General features: G+C 47.9%; 2 protein-coding genes across 2 annotated transcripts in view; one reads left to right on the plus strand and one right to left on the minus strand.

Annotated features, from left to right (window-relative positions):
- Positions 1-7,652, minus strand: part of fam131ba (family with sequence similarity 131 member Ba) — a gene marked incomplete at both ends in the record, with an annotated part of 39,055 nt that extends 31,403 nt beyond the window's left edge. The window contains one exon of the mRNA XM_084463117.1: positions 7,625-7,652. Coding sequence (XP_084319243.1) covers positions 7,625-7,652 — 28 coding nt within the window. The remainder of the gene's footprint in view (positions 1-7,624) is intronic.
- Positions 7,653-12,042: 4,390 nt separating this feature from the next.
- LOC311329244 (inhibitor of growth protein 4-like) overlaps positions 12,043-14,649 on the plus strand; it is a 30,703-nt gene continuing 28,096 nt past the window's right edge. The window contains exons 1-3 of the mRNA XM_084463118.1: positions 12,043-12,087; positions 13,977-14,048; positions 14,321-14,487. Coding sequence (XP_084319244.1) covers positions 12,051-12,087; positions 13,977-14,048; positions 14,321-14,487 — 276 coding nt within the window. The 5' untranslated portion in view covers positions 12,043-12,050. The remainder of the gene's footprint in view (positions 12,088-13,976; positions 14,049-14,320; positions 14,488-14,649) is intronic.

The raw sequence follows: 14,649 nt of genomic DNA on the forward strand, positions 1-14,649 counted from the left end.
TACTTCAGAGATAAGATTACGAATATTAGGAGGAATATCACCCAGGAAAGGCCATGCGTCCCGTTCACAGATCCTCTTCCTCCATGTAATGGACATATGAGCGTGTTTACACTGGTGGACACAGAAATGTTGAGAAAAGAACTGTAGTATCCAAACTCAAATCCTCCACATGCCTGCTGGATCCCATCCCCACCGATTTTTTAAAAACTATTTTTGATTCTGTATCCTATGACATTTTAGCCATTGTTAATGACTCCCTATCTACAGGTATCTTCCCACCAACTGCTTTGGTGAGACCCTTTGCTGAAGAAAAACAACTTAGACACTTCAGTTGTTAGCAATTTTAGACCAATCTCCAACCTTCCCTTTTTGAGTAAAATTCTGGAAAAGATTGTTTTCCAACAGATTAATGATTTCCTAGCTACAAGTTCTACAGAAAGCTCTCTGTTCTCGTCCTCCTGGACCTGAGTGCAGCCGTTGATACTGTAGATCATGCAATCCTCATCAAAAGACTGGAGAAGAGGATTGGCCTCTCCAGTCCAGTCCTTAATTGCCTTAGGACCTATCTAACCGGTCGTGATTTCTTCGTTGTCCTCGGTGACCATAGCTCAGGAAAGATCCCTATGACCTGTGGGGTGCCCCAAGGATCGATCCTAGGACCTCTACTCTTCAGCTTGTACATGCTGCCCCTTGGCAGTGTCATCAGGAGGCACAACATTAGCTACCATAGCTACGCAGATGATACCCAACTCAATATTTCTGTAACACCCAGTAATTACAGCTTGATTGACTGCCTTGTCAAGTGTATTACGGATATAAATGTATGGATGACACATAATTTCCTCCAACTAAACCAGGACAAAACAGAAGTTCTGATCATTGGACAAAAAGCTGAAAGAGAGAAACTATCTGCACATTTAAAAACTCTGGAAATTGACACCAAATGCCAGGCTAAAAACCTATGTGTCATACTTGACTCAGATCTTAATTTCGAAAACCACAGCAGGAATATTACAAAGATATCTTTTTACCACTTAAGGAACATTGCTAAGGTGCAACCGTTTCTCTCTCAGGCTGACCGAAAGACTAATGCATGCTTTCATCACAAGCAGGCTGGACTACTGCAATGCTCTACTATCAGGCCTACCAAAGAAAGCAATCTCTAAACTACAAATGATACAGAATGCTGCAGCACGAGTCCTCACTAAGACTAGACGAAGGGCACACATCACACCAGCCTTAAAATCACTACACTGGTTACCTGTCAACTCTAGAATAGACTTTAAAATACTCTTACTAGTCTATAAATCTCTCCACAGTCACGCACCAGAATACATTTCAGACATGCTTGTTAGGTACATGCCCAACAGACCACTCAGATCTTCAGGTACTGAACTCTTAACAGTTCCAAAAGCCAGGACCAAGAAACACGGAAAGGCAGCTTTTAGTTTCTATGCCCCCAACCTCTGGAACACCCTGCCTAAGAACGGCCGAATCAATGGATGTCTTCAAGCGAGATCTCAAGATGTACCTTTTTGGCCTAGCCTACAATCACTAGCCAGGACCTTGAGACACAGAAAGGCAGCCTCCAACCTACCTGTGAATCAATCAATCTATCAATCAAAGCTTTATTTGTATAGCGCATTTCATACCCAGCGGCAACACAATGCGCTTTACAGAGAACAAGGGAGGTGGGCATACGACTCACTCTACATATTCCAGAGGGAAGCATAAAAACAGTAATCCCCCGGGGGCCAGATAAGTGAGCTGTAAAAACTCTTCCCTGACCCCTCTCAACAAGGCGATTGAGCAAGCTCCAGGAGTATGTTTGTCTACCAGCTAAGAACATTTATAAAGCAATACATAACATTAAATTACATTTCAGAGTATGGGAAGCTAAAAAAGCATCATAGGAGAGAGGACATCCTATGGACATGCTACGACATCCACAGCAGACACGGGGGTATCTATCAGACTCCGGGAGGTCTGCTGGTGACAGTGGGGCATCCACTGGAATCATTGGATCAATCAATCAATCAATCAATCAAAGCTTTATTTGTATAGCGCATTTCATACCCAGAGGCAACACAATGCGCTTTACAGAGAACAAGGGAGGTGGGCATACGACTCTACATATTCCAGAGGGAAGCGAAAAAACAGTAATCACCCGGGGGCCAGATAAGTGAGCTGTAAAAATTCTTCCCTGACCCCTCTCAACAAGGCGGGGAGCATGGCGCACCCTGGTCGCTCCGGGGAGCATGGCACACCCTGGTGGGGGACCGCGTAGCCCAGGACGCTGATTCAGGGTGGAAGGGGCACGAAGAGGTTATGGCCAGGGTGGGCGGGGTCGGCCGCAGTCTTCCTGGCCCGTTTCAGGGTCCTGGAGTTGTGCAGGACCAGGAGGGAGGGCAGGTTGCAGCCAATCACCTTCTCGGCAGATCGGATCACGTGCCAGATGGTGATGGAAGAAGTTAGAATGGACTCAATGATGTAGAAGAGTACCATGATTTTCTTTGGTAGTCCAAATTTCTTTCCAATTTTTTTCTTTCCTGGATCTTCATCATATTAATATAATGTCTATAATCTTTCCTATAATCTCCATCATATACTGAACCAGGCTGAACCAGGCCCTACTGAACCAGGCCCTAATGAACCAGGCCCTACTGAACCAGGCCCTACTGAACTAGGTCCTACTGTACCAGGCCCTACTGAACCAGGCCCTACTGAACCAGGCCCTACTGAACCAGGTCCTACTGAACCAGGCCCTACTGAACCAGGCCCTACTGAACCAGGTACTACTGAACCAGGTCCTACTGAACCAGGCTGATCCAGGCCCTACTGAACCAGGCCCTACTGAACCAGGTACTACTGAACCAGGCCATACTGATCCAGGCCCTACTGAACCAGGCCCTACTGAACCAGGTACTACTGAACCAGGCCATACTGAACCAGGCCCTACTGAACCAGGCCCTACTGAACCAGGCCCTACTGAACCAGGCTGAACCAGGCCCTACTGAACCAGGTCCTACTGAACCAGGCTGATCCAGGCCCTACTGAACCAGGTCCTACTGAACCAGGCCCTACTGAACCAGGCCCTACTGAACCAGGTCCTACTGAACCAGGCTGATCCAGGCCCTACTGAACCAGGCTGATCCAGGCCCTACTGAACCAGGCCCTACTGAACCAGGTCCTACTGAACCAGGCTGAACCAGGCCCTACTGAACCAGGCCCTACTGAACCAGGCTGAACCAGGCCATACTGAACCAGGTCCTACTGAACCAGGCCCTACTGAACCAGGCTGAACCAGGCCATACTGAACCAGGTCCTACTGAACCAGGCCCTACTGAACCAGGTCCTACTGAACCAGGCCTCACTGAACCAGGTCCTACTGAACCAGGTCCTACTGAACCAGGCTGAACCAGGCCATACTGAACCAGGTCCTACTGAACCAGGCCCTACTGAACCAGGTCCTACTGAACCAGGTCCTACTGAACCAGGTCCTACTGAACCAGGTTAATATTGAGTTGATGGAACAGGCCCCATGGTTTGGTCCCAGATCCATGTCCTCCCTCTCAACCTTACATCCTACTATTAGAGTTTTGTCCCCTCTGTTTATAATCTGTCTGTAAAACATTTTATATTTTTTATCATTCAGCAGCGGCTGTTATCCAAAGTGACTTACGAATAAGTATGTGTCTAGAGTAAGTGGACTGACTGTACATCCCAACATATAAAAGATATACTCCCCCCAAACAAATACTGTAAATGAAGGGTCTAGGAATCAGACCCATGTCCGTGTCAGACGGCCTAATCACTTATGGTAACACCAGATGTCAGTGAACATAATGACTGTTTTCAATGCTTAAAAACACATAGATCACAGATCACAGATCAGCCAAAACTGATCACACAGATCACTAACCCTAACAGGGAAACAGCTCAGCCAAAACCGCACAGTGACAAAAAATCACACTATGTTGTCACAGCTCCTGCCGAGCATAGCTACCCCAGAAAGCCAAGATGTGTGTGTGTGTGTGTGTGGGGGGGGGGGGGGGGTGCATGCATGTGTGTCAGGAGCTGTTGTTGACCCCTATTTAAAGTAAACCTTTCTTTGGTCAGGCAAGACATCGCCCTCTCTCCATAACCTGCCATGGTCATGTCTATATATAGCCTGTAACAATGGATGCTTGTTTTCTCAGAAGAAACACACAGGTCAGCTCTTGCTTGATGCCAATCACACGGGATGATAAACACACAATAGTCAGGTGGATCTGGAGGTAGTTCAGGATGCACTAACAATGGAGGATCAGACCATTCATATGTTTATGTTAACGTGAAGGGTTGTTGTTTTCTGCTTCCATTAGTAGAGAAGCATAGAGGTCACAGGTCACATAGAGGTCACACAAGACCTTGGCGTTTTGACGAGAGAGAGAGAGAGAGAGAGAGAGGGAGAAAGAGAGAGAGAGAAAATGGAGAGACACTCCCTAAAAGCAAACAAGCAACCCCAGAATGTTTTCGTTGTATTTTGGTACAAAATACAACACACACACAGCCTCCATCCCTAGATAGCACTTCCACAGTCTCATCCATCTCCCTGTAGCTGGGATGGCTTTTCTTCCCCTGCCTGGAACATATGCTGCGCGCCTGGCCGGCTCAATGACAATCAAAGGTCAAATTTTCCTCCCTTTATTTATTTAATTCAGCCCCAGTCAGCAGAGCTCTGTTTGTCTTCAAGAGGAGCGGTTGAAAGAGAGGGCAGTCTTTCTCTCCTCCTCCTTTCTCTCCTCCTCCTCCGTGTTCAGTCTTTCTCTCCTTCTCCTTTCTCTCCTCCTCCTCCGTGTTCAGTCGCTTCACTGCTGTGCAGCACCACAGGCACATCCAGCTTTATTGAGCCGCGTTAACGGGTTAGGGTTAGCTAGTTAACGGATTAGTTAGGGTTAGGGTTAGCTAGTTAACGGGTTAGGGTTAGGGTTAGCTAGTTAACGCATTAGGGTTAGTTAGGGTTAGGGTTAGGGTTAGCTAGTTAACGCATTAGGGTTAGTTAGGGTTAGGATTAGCTAGTAAAGACGTTCTTCACCCCGGAGTCACTGAGGGAGGGTCTTAAGCTGATACTGTTTGGTTTTACTGCACCTCATCCCATCTTAGGCGATTACTGCACCTCATCCCATCCTAGGCGATTACTGCACCTCATCCCATCTTAGGCGCGCCGCTTCGCCACTTTTTAAGCTAATTTTATGTTAGCTAAGTGTGTGTTGTTGTTTTTTTTAGCTAAGTGTGTGTTAGTTATAGTAAGTAAGAACTGTTAAAAACATTAGAAGCCTAATTTGTAACGTCATACAAACATCACATTTTTGGAACACAAATATAACTAACGTTGTTTAAGGTGTTGTTTCGTGCTAGCTGGATGTTAGCTAAGTGTGTGCTATCTAAGTGTATTTTATCAAGGTCTGTTAGCCTATGTTTATTTTCACCTAAGTGTGTTTTTAGTAAGTAAGTAGTAAGTGTGTGTTTTAGCTAAGTGTATTGAGGTGTGTGTTAGCTAAGTGTGTGTTTCTAAGTGTGTTTTTAACTGTTTGTTATCCAACCCAGCTGTGCTACAGTAGCTAGCCACCAGCAGCGTTTGCAACCCTTTGCAGACTTGACCTACATGTGCCATGTAGGGCTCACACCTGGCTCTGCCCCGACCGGTTGTGACTCATCCAATGCGGGTCATACTCCAGCTGAGTGTTTGCGTGTGTGTGTGTGTGTGTGTGTGTGTCTGCGTGCACATGCGTGTTTGTTTTATACCCCCTAACCTGAAATGCACTGCTGCTCCATTCAATTTATCACACCCAAATGTGACGCACTCTGAGAGAGAGAGAGAGAGGGAGAGAGAGAAGAGGGTTCACAATTGTCTCAGACACACAGCTCGCTGTGACCTTAGCATTGTACCAGTGCTAAAGATCAGTTGAACAGGAACACACACGCATGCACAAATACACACGCGCACACACACACACACACACACACACACACACACACACATACACATAGTCCATTTCCTCATCTCTCTCTTTCTCTATAATGTAATTCAGTGGGTCAGCTCTCGTTCTCTCTGTTTTTTCTGGACTACCAGTACACCATGCACTACCGGTACACCATGAACTACCAGTACACCATGGACTACCAGTACACCATGGACTACCAGTACACCATGAACTACCAGTACACCATGGACTACCAGTACACCATGCACTACCAGTACACCATGGACTACCAGTACACCATGGACTACCAGTACATCATGGACTACCAGTACACCATGGACTACCAGTACACCATGCACTACCAGTACACCATGGACTACCAGTACACCATGGACTACCAGTACACCATGCACTACCAGTACACCATGCACTACCAGTACACCATGGACTACCAGTACACCATGCACTACCAGTACACCATGGACTACCAGGACTACCAGTACACCATGGACTACCAGTACACCATGGACTACCAGTACACCATGCACTACCAGTACACCATGGACTACCAGTACACCATGGACTACCAGTACACCATGCACTACCAGTACACCATGCACTACCAGTACACCATGGACTACCAGTACACCATGGACTACCAGTACACCATGAACTACCAGTACACCATGGACTACCAGTACACCATGCACTACCAGTACACCATGCACTACCAGTACACCATGGACTACCAGTACACCATGGACTACCAGGACTACCAGTACACCATGGACTACCAGGACTACCAGTACACCATGCACTACCAGGACTACCAGTACACCATGGACTACCAGTACACCATGGACTACCAGTACACCATGGACTACCAGGACTACCAGGACTACCAGTACACCATGGACTACCAGGACTACCAGTACACCATGCAGACGCTGCACAGGCTTTCACATCACCCCTCTTTTTATCTCTCCTTTCACCTCATCTCCAGTGTGAACATTGTAAACAGCCTCTACCATCATATTTCAGTCTCTCATTCTAATTCACGCACATGCGCACACACACACACACACACACACACACACACACGCACGCACACACACACACACACACACACACGCTCAGGCAGCTTTCCCTTTGCACACATGGACGCACAGCAGCACAGCCTGACACGCATGTTGAATCCCAAATATGAACGCCTCGCTCTCTGTCCACCCCCCCCCCCCCCCCCCCCCCCCCCCGCCTCGCTCGCTCGCACGCACGTCTCTGTCCCCCCCCACCCCCCCGCCTCGTTTGCACACACGTCTCTGTCCCCCCCCACCCCCGCGCCTCGCTCACTCGCTCGCACGTCTCTGTCCCCGCGCCTCGCTCACTCGCTCGCACGTCTCTGCCCCCCCCCTGTCTCTCTCTCAGAACCTCAGCCGGAGAAAGAAAGAAAGAGACACCATCATCTCGCCTTGCTCTCTGAGCATCCCTCTACCGGCACATCTCCATAGAAACGCACCAGCCCGGCGACAGAGACAGACCCCCCTTCACACTTCAGCTGTTAAGAGTACCCCCCCCCCCCCCCACACACACACACACACCCTCTCTATCTCTCTCCCTGTCACAGGGGAAGCGCAAACGGGTAAAAGACAGGCTCTTACTGATGGTCCTGGAGCCGATACAGCCCATGGTGTCTCACTGAGGCTCTGGAAGCACCACGCTTTCACCGCGCATTCTCTCCTCTCTCCTCTTCTCTCTCTCCTCTTCTCTCTCTCCTCTTCTCTCTCTCCTCTTCTCTTTCTGCACCCCAGTCCGTCTCCGCTCTGCCCGTTATGTGTGTGTGTGCGCGCGTGTGTGTGTACTCATTGCTCACTCTCTCTCTATCTCTCTCTCTCCTGCTCTGCCACTCTCTCTCTCTCCTGCTCTGCCACTCTCTCTCTCTCTCTCTCTACCTTCGTCATTCTCTTGCTGACACACACACACAACACAGTCACACACGCACCCACACACACACACACACACACATATTGAGACCAGTCTGGGGCTTCCAGTTCAGTCAGTAAGTCAGTGTGTCTGAAAGAAGGATTGGGCCAGAGGATATATATATATATATTCTTTCTTTACACCTTCGCATCACATCACAGCTGAACCATGTGAGCTTGGACATACTGCAGTGTATCTGTAGCCTTATATTAACCTGCTTAATGTCAGTGTATTCATCTGTTTGCAATACATGATATTATCTGAAGTCATGATATTCCCATAACATGAATCTTGAATATGACATTCCCCAGTATATCAAGTAGATTAACTCTCTCATGATTAAATGTGGAGGACCGTGTAAGAACCCTTAAACTCTCTCTCCCTCCTTTTTCTCCTTCTCCCTCTCCTTTTTCTCCGACACCTCCCCCTGTCTGTCTTAATGCCAGTCTTCTTTAAACCCCAAGTCAAATCTTCCACTCGGACGGGCGACCTTGCCCTTCAAAGCTTGCAGCTTTAGCGTTGTTCTAGCAGTCTGGGCCTGCTATGTCAACAGCAAAACAAACCAAAACAATGCCCTCCGTGTGCACGTCTAGAGAAAAACAAGATATACAATTATGTACATTTTCACAATGAGAACGAGGGACAGATGGAGTGAACGAAAAAGGGAGCTTGGAGAGAGAGGAGTGGAGAGAGGGAGAAGGCTTGAGTCATGTAAAGGAGGGGGAGGCTGAGATGATCAAATTAGTATTCCAGGAGAGAGGGGGGCGGGGTGAATAGAGAGAGGGGGGCGGGGTGAATAGAGAGAGGGGGGCGGGGTGAATAGAGAGAGAGGGGGAGGGGTGACCGGGAGACACGGCCGGGGAAGATGCTTGTGTGCCCGCATACAGAAACAAATGCACAAGTTTCTATTTATAGATTGCGTGCGTGCGTGTGTGTGTGTGTGTGTGTGTGTGTGTGTGTGTGTGTGTGTGTGTGTGTGTGTGTGTGTGTGTGGCAGGCTGGCTGGCTGTGTTTCTAGAGTACTAGCCACTGTGCGTCCAGTATCGGTATGTGACTCATGAACCATGTGATGTGTGAACATATAACTGCATGTTTGTCTACTCGTGTGCCACACCATATGTGAGTGTGTGTGTGAGTGTGTGTGTGCGTGTGTGTGTGTGCGTGCGTGTGTGTGTGTGTCAGTGACAAGGGTGGGGGTCATTGAGAGGTGATCACAAAGAGAGATGCCAAGAGCAGGGAGTGATGGGTTATCCTATTCTTGGCTTTGATTGGACAATCACATGACAGCCACCCTCCACCCCTTCCTCCCCCAACCTTTACAGGTTTGTTTCCCTTGGCGATGATCGATTATTTTGGGATGGAGCGGAGCAAGTCAAAACAGAGTTTATTTACTCTCCAGCCTTATTGGCTGGGCAGATCCCATCACCCGCGGTGACCACGGTGACGGGTCTGGATTGCCTGGTGACGTCGTTAGATAAACATGGAGCAGAACGGCACAGAGACGGGGGTGAGGTGGTCCCCTGGAATCAGACTGAGGGACTAAAGACCCCCCTCAGGTCCTGTCATATTAAAATAGTATTTCAGGGAAACTGTTCTTAGTGTAATCAAGCCTTTGGCCTGTATATGCAGTAGGTGGATCTAAAAAAATTTGAATATTGTGGAAAAAAATTAAATATTTCAAGCCTTTTTGTTTTAATCTTGATGATTACAGCTTATAGCTCATGAAAATCAAAAATCCAGTATCTCAAAATATTTGAATAAGACCAATCAAAAAAAAGGATTTATAACACAGAAATGTCGACCTTCGGAAAAGTATGTTAATTTATGCACTCAATACTTTGTTGGGGTTCCTTTTGCACAAATTACTGCATCAATGTGGCTTGGAGACAATCAGCCTGTGGCCCTGCTGAGGTGTTCTGGAAGTCCAGGTTGATTTGATAGCAGCCTTCAGCTCTTCTGCATCGTAGGCTTAAGGACAGGAGGTGGTTAGAGGACAAATCTACTCATTCATCAGAATCCCAGTGAAGATGTGACCCTGTGGACTCTTGGTGGAGAAGCTGGTGCTGAGTCGTTGTACTGGGACATCAGGAGACATTTTTGACACAATTGAGCTGGTCTAGACAATGGGATATCTGGCAGTCTGGAGGATGAAAGGAAATAAAGAGCTAATCTCGGATAACCTCAATGGAGTCAGCTACTGGGCTGCTGCTTCTGCCTCTTCTTGACATGGTGAGGTGTGGGTGATGGGAATAAATACTGGCAGCAACTTCAGAGAGTGAGGGAGAGAGAGAGAGAGAGAGAGAGAGAGAGAGAGAGTGTGTGTGTGTGTGTGTGTGTGTGTGCGCGCGCGCGCTGCTCACTTCTGTGTGTAAGTGTGCAATAAGTGTGTGGATAATTGTGTGTGTGTGTGTGTCCGTGTGTGTGTGTGTGTGCAAGGAACATGTGTGTGCAAGGAACATGTGTGTGTGTGTGTGTGTTCTATGATTCAGAACCTCTCACCCTCATCCATGAATCGATCTGCGTCCAATGTTCCTCCCTTCCCAGCCTGTCAACCTCTCTTCACATGGAGGGTTAGGGTCTGACTAGCGAGGCAGCTGAGGGCCCTGGGTTAGGGTTAGGGTTAGGGTCTGACTAGCAAGGCAGCTGAGGGCCCTCGGTTAGGGTTAGGGTTAGGGTCTGACTAGCGAGGCAGCTGAGGGCCCTGGGTTAGGGTTAGGGTTAGGGTCTGACTAGCGAGGCAGCTGAGGGCCCTGGGTTAGGGTTAGGGTTAGGGTCTGACTAGCGAGGCAGCTGAGGGCCCTGGGCCTTGACAGCATACATGATGTGCCGTGGGAAGACAGTAAATGGTAAATGGACTGAACTTATATAGCGCTTTTATCCAAAGCACTTTACCATGGCCTCTCATTCATCCATTCACATGCACATTCACACATCAATGGTGGCCAGCTGCCATTGGGAGCAATTTGGGGCTCAGTGTCTTGCTGTCTTGCTCAAGGAGACTTCAATATGTGGACAGGAGGAGCCTGGAATCGAACCTCCGACCCTGTGCCTCTGCCTCTCTACCCCCTCTCTTCCACTCTCTCCTCATCCCCTTCCTCCATCCTTCTCTCCCTCCATCCATCTCTCCCTTCATCTCCCTCCATTTCTCAGACCTGAAAGGCCAGACTCCACGGCGCGGGAGTACACGTCCAACGCACGGACCCTGAGGTCAGTCATTGGATGAGCCGTTCTACCTGCTGAGCCACAGCCACCCCACTAGATTTATAGGATGTTTGTTTGGAGTTATCCTACTGCAGGATCTCCAGTAACTGCTCAAGTTATGGTGGTGAGAGAAGGACAGTAGCCTACACTGCCACTTATTGGTCACGTGCACTCTGGGCATCGGTTTCTGGGTGTCAAATACCCCACAGAATGAATGGATGCATTTCAGAATAAACCAGTGAGTGAGTGAGTACAAAAATATAAATGAATAAATAAATTAAAGCTAATGAATGATTGAATGAATAAGTCAATTAATTAATTAATGAAAATATGATGAACAACAGTCACCAAAATTATCCTCAGCAAAAGTTTCTACTAACATCCCCCTGACTGGTGGCTTGCCAGCTGTGTAACATGCACTAAGCTGATTAGTTGGCCATAGGGCAGCTCAAGCCAGGAAAGCTATTATCATGTTTGCTGGAAGAACTAAAGATGCCAGGATCTCTCAGAAGAAAGATGGCCCAATCACTGAGAGCCAGCAGCCCCTTTGGGTCAAATATTTATGTGATTGTCTCTGCTGTGACACCAGCCATAGCCTATAATAATTTCTATCCCATGGCCAAATGTAATGCCATAAACTTATCCCAGACAATTCGTGTAATTTTGATTGTGTGTTGTGTTTGATAGCAGTACTGCAAGTAATCAGTTAGCTAAATGTATTGCAAAATCACTTTCTCTTCGATAAACTCTTTTGAAGTGGTAAAAACAGCGCCCTCTGGATCATGGATGTGCTCTGGATCATGGATGTGCTCTGGATCATGGATGTGCTCTGGATCAGCTCTGGATAGCCACGCCTCCGTTTCCTGTTCGACAGGAAGGGACAAGTGTTTACGGCTTTTCAAGATGGCGGCGGGAATGTATTTAGAGCACTATCTGGACAGTAAGAATTTCCCTTTCAATGTATTTCAGATGAAATTATAGCAAGATTGAAACTTCTACTGGGAAAATAAACATTTATCCTGCCCAAGTGTCCTAGCATGAGACATGGCGTGAATATGAAGCCAGGCAGAGAGTTGGCGCGAGACATTCAGCTAACGTTAGCTTGCTGGCTAGCTGGGGCTAGGGTTAGGGTTAGCTAGCTGGCTAGCTGGGGCTAGGGCTAGGGTTAGCTAGCTGGCTAGCTGGGGCTAGGGTTAGCTAGCTGGGGTTAGGGTTAGCTAGCTGGCTAGCTGGGGCTAGGGCTAGGGTTAGCTAGCTGGCTAGCTGGGGTTAGGGTTAGGGTTAGCTAGCTGGCTAGCTGGGGCTAGGGTTAGCTAGCTGGGGTTAGGGTTAGGGTTAGCTAGCTGGGGCTGGGGTTAGGGTTAGCTAGCTGGGGCTAGGGTTAGGGTTAGCTAGCTGGCTAGCTGGGGCTAGGGCTAGGGTTAGCTAGCTGGCTAGCTAGGGTTAGGGTTAGCTAGCTGGCTAGCTAGGGTTAGGGTTAGCTAGGGTTAGCTAGCTGGCTAGCTAGGGTTAGGGCTAGCTAGGGTTAGGGTTAGCTAGCTGGCTAGCTAGGGTTAGGGCTAGCTAGGGTTAGGGTTAGCTAGCTGGCTAGCTAGGGTTAGGGCTAGCTAGGGTTAGGGTTAGCTAGCTGGCTAGCTAGGGTTAGGGTTAGCTAGCTGGCTAGCTAGGGTTAGGGCTAGCTAGCTAGTAACGGACTTGTGTATTATTATTATTAGCTGGCTGGCTAGTAACGGACTTGTGTATTATTATGAATGCATTCTTATCTTGACTAGTTAGCTGGTAAACGGCTCGGTCACTAGGTAGATAATATTAAGGTAGCTCATATTAAGGTAGCTCATATTAAGGTAGCTCATATTAAGGTAGATCATATTAAGGTAGCTCGTATTAAGGTAGCTCATATTAAGGTAGCTCATATTAAGGTAGATCATATTAAGGTAGCTCATATTAAGGTAGATCATATTAAGGTAGCTCATATTAAGGTAGCTCATATTAAGGCAGTGACGATTCTTGCGGCGGCCGGAAGTACAGATTTCAAGCATTATAGCCATAAATACCTTCGGGTTGGTTAACGTTAGCACTATGTTTTGAAAGCAGAATTTACCAAAACAAGATGCAGCGCTGTTAGGGTTAGGGGTTAGGGTTAGCCCTTTTCAGTCCTGTTGGGTTAGGGTTAGGGTTAGCCCTTTTCAGTCCTGTTAGGGTTAGGGTCAGGGTTAGGGTTAGGGTTAGTAAGGGTTAGGGGTTAGGGTTAGCCCTTCTCAGTTCTGTTGGGTTAGGGTTAGGGTGGGTTAGGGGTTAGGGTTAGAGGGTTAGGGTGGGTTAGGGTTAGGGTTAGCCCTTTTCAGTCCTGTAGTCGCATGCTCGCTCATTTCAGACAACAGTCCTTTCACCCTCCATTCACTTCGCCGTCAAAATAAATCGGTGTCGGCCTATTTAGGAGAGGCGCTCATATTTACAAGTGTCAGATAAACATGAAACTTCACTCGCCTAAGCAAACGGGTCTATTTAAACAAATGCTGGGTTTTGAAGCCTCGGCGCTTCCATTAAATAACTTATTTAGACGCGTTCGGTCCGAGTGAATTTATTTTTCCGAGGTAGTCTTCTGTGGCACCACCAATATGAGCGCCTCTCCTAAATAGGCCGACACCTATTTATTTTGACAGCGAAGTGAATGGAGGGTGAAAGGACTGTTGTCTGAAATGAGCGAGTATGCGACAACAGGACTGAGAAGGGCTACAGCGCCGTAAGAAGCTGGGACGTCTGAGCCCAGTATTAATGTGTGATTATATCTGTTGAATGACACGACACATGATGTGTTGTGTATCCTAGGCATTGAGAACCTCCCTTTTGAGCTACAGAGGAATTTCACGCTCATGAGAGATCTTGACCAGCGGACTGAAGGTAAGGTTCGTGGACTGACACACACAACCGGCACCTTGACAAAGACCTGTGGTGCCTTTTGTTGGCATTGTTAGAAAAGTGTGTGATAGCTAAATCTGTCTTTGTCCCTCCTTAGCGTGCTCTTTCACTGCAACATCTCTCCCTGTGTTTCTCCCTTCATCTCTTCCTACCCGTACTTCCTCCTGTTTCTGCCTCTCTACCCCCTCTCTTCCACTCATCCCCTTCCTCCATCCCTCTCTCCCTCCCTCTCTCCCTCTCCCTCCATTTCTCAGACCTGAAAGGCCAGATAGACTCCATGGCGCGGGAGTACACGTCCAACGCACGGACCCTGTCCTCAGAGCAGAAGCTGTCTTTGCTCCGGGAGATCCAGCAGTCCTATGGCAAGTGTAAAGAGTTTGGAGACGACAAGGTGCAGCTGGCCATGCAAACCTATGAGATGGTGAGTCAGTTTTAGTTGGTCTAGCTTAGAGGGGGTGGGTTGGTTTTAGTTATCTAATCTTACCTAGAGAGGGGGGTTAAGTTTGAGATGGTCTACCTAACCAGAACCTAGAATTCAAACTATGAACAGACGGAGTCCATGGTGCTGTCTTACCCAGTGCTA

The sequence above is a fragment of the Borostomias antarcticus genome (genome assembly GCF_949987555.1).
Source record: "Borostomias antarcticus genome assembly, contig: scaffold_132, whole genome shotgun sequence".
In the NCBI taxonomy this organism is placed as follows: domain Eukaryota; kingdom Metazoa; phylum Chordata; class Actinopteri; order Stomiiformes; family Stomiidae; genus Borostomias; species Borostomias antarcticus.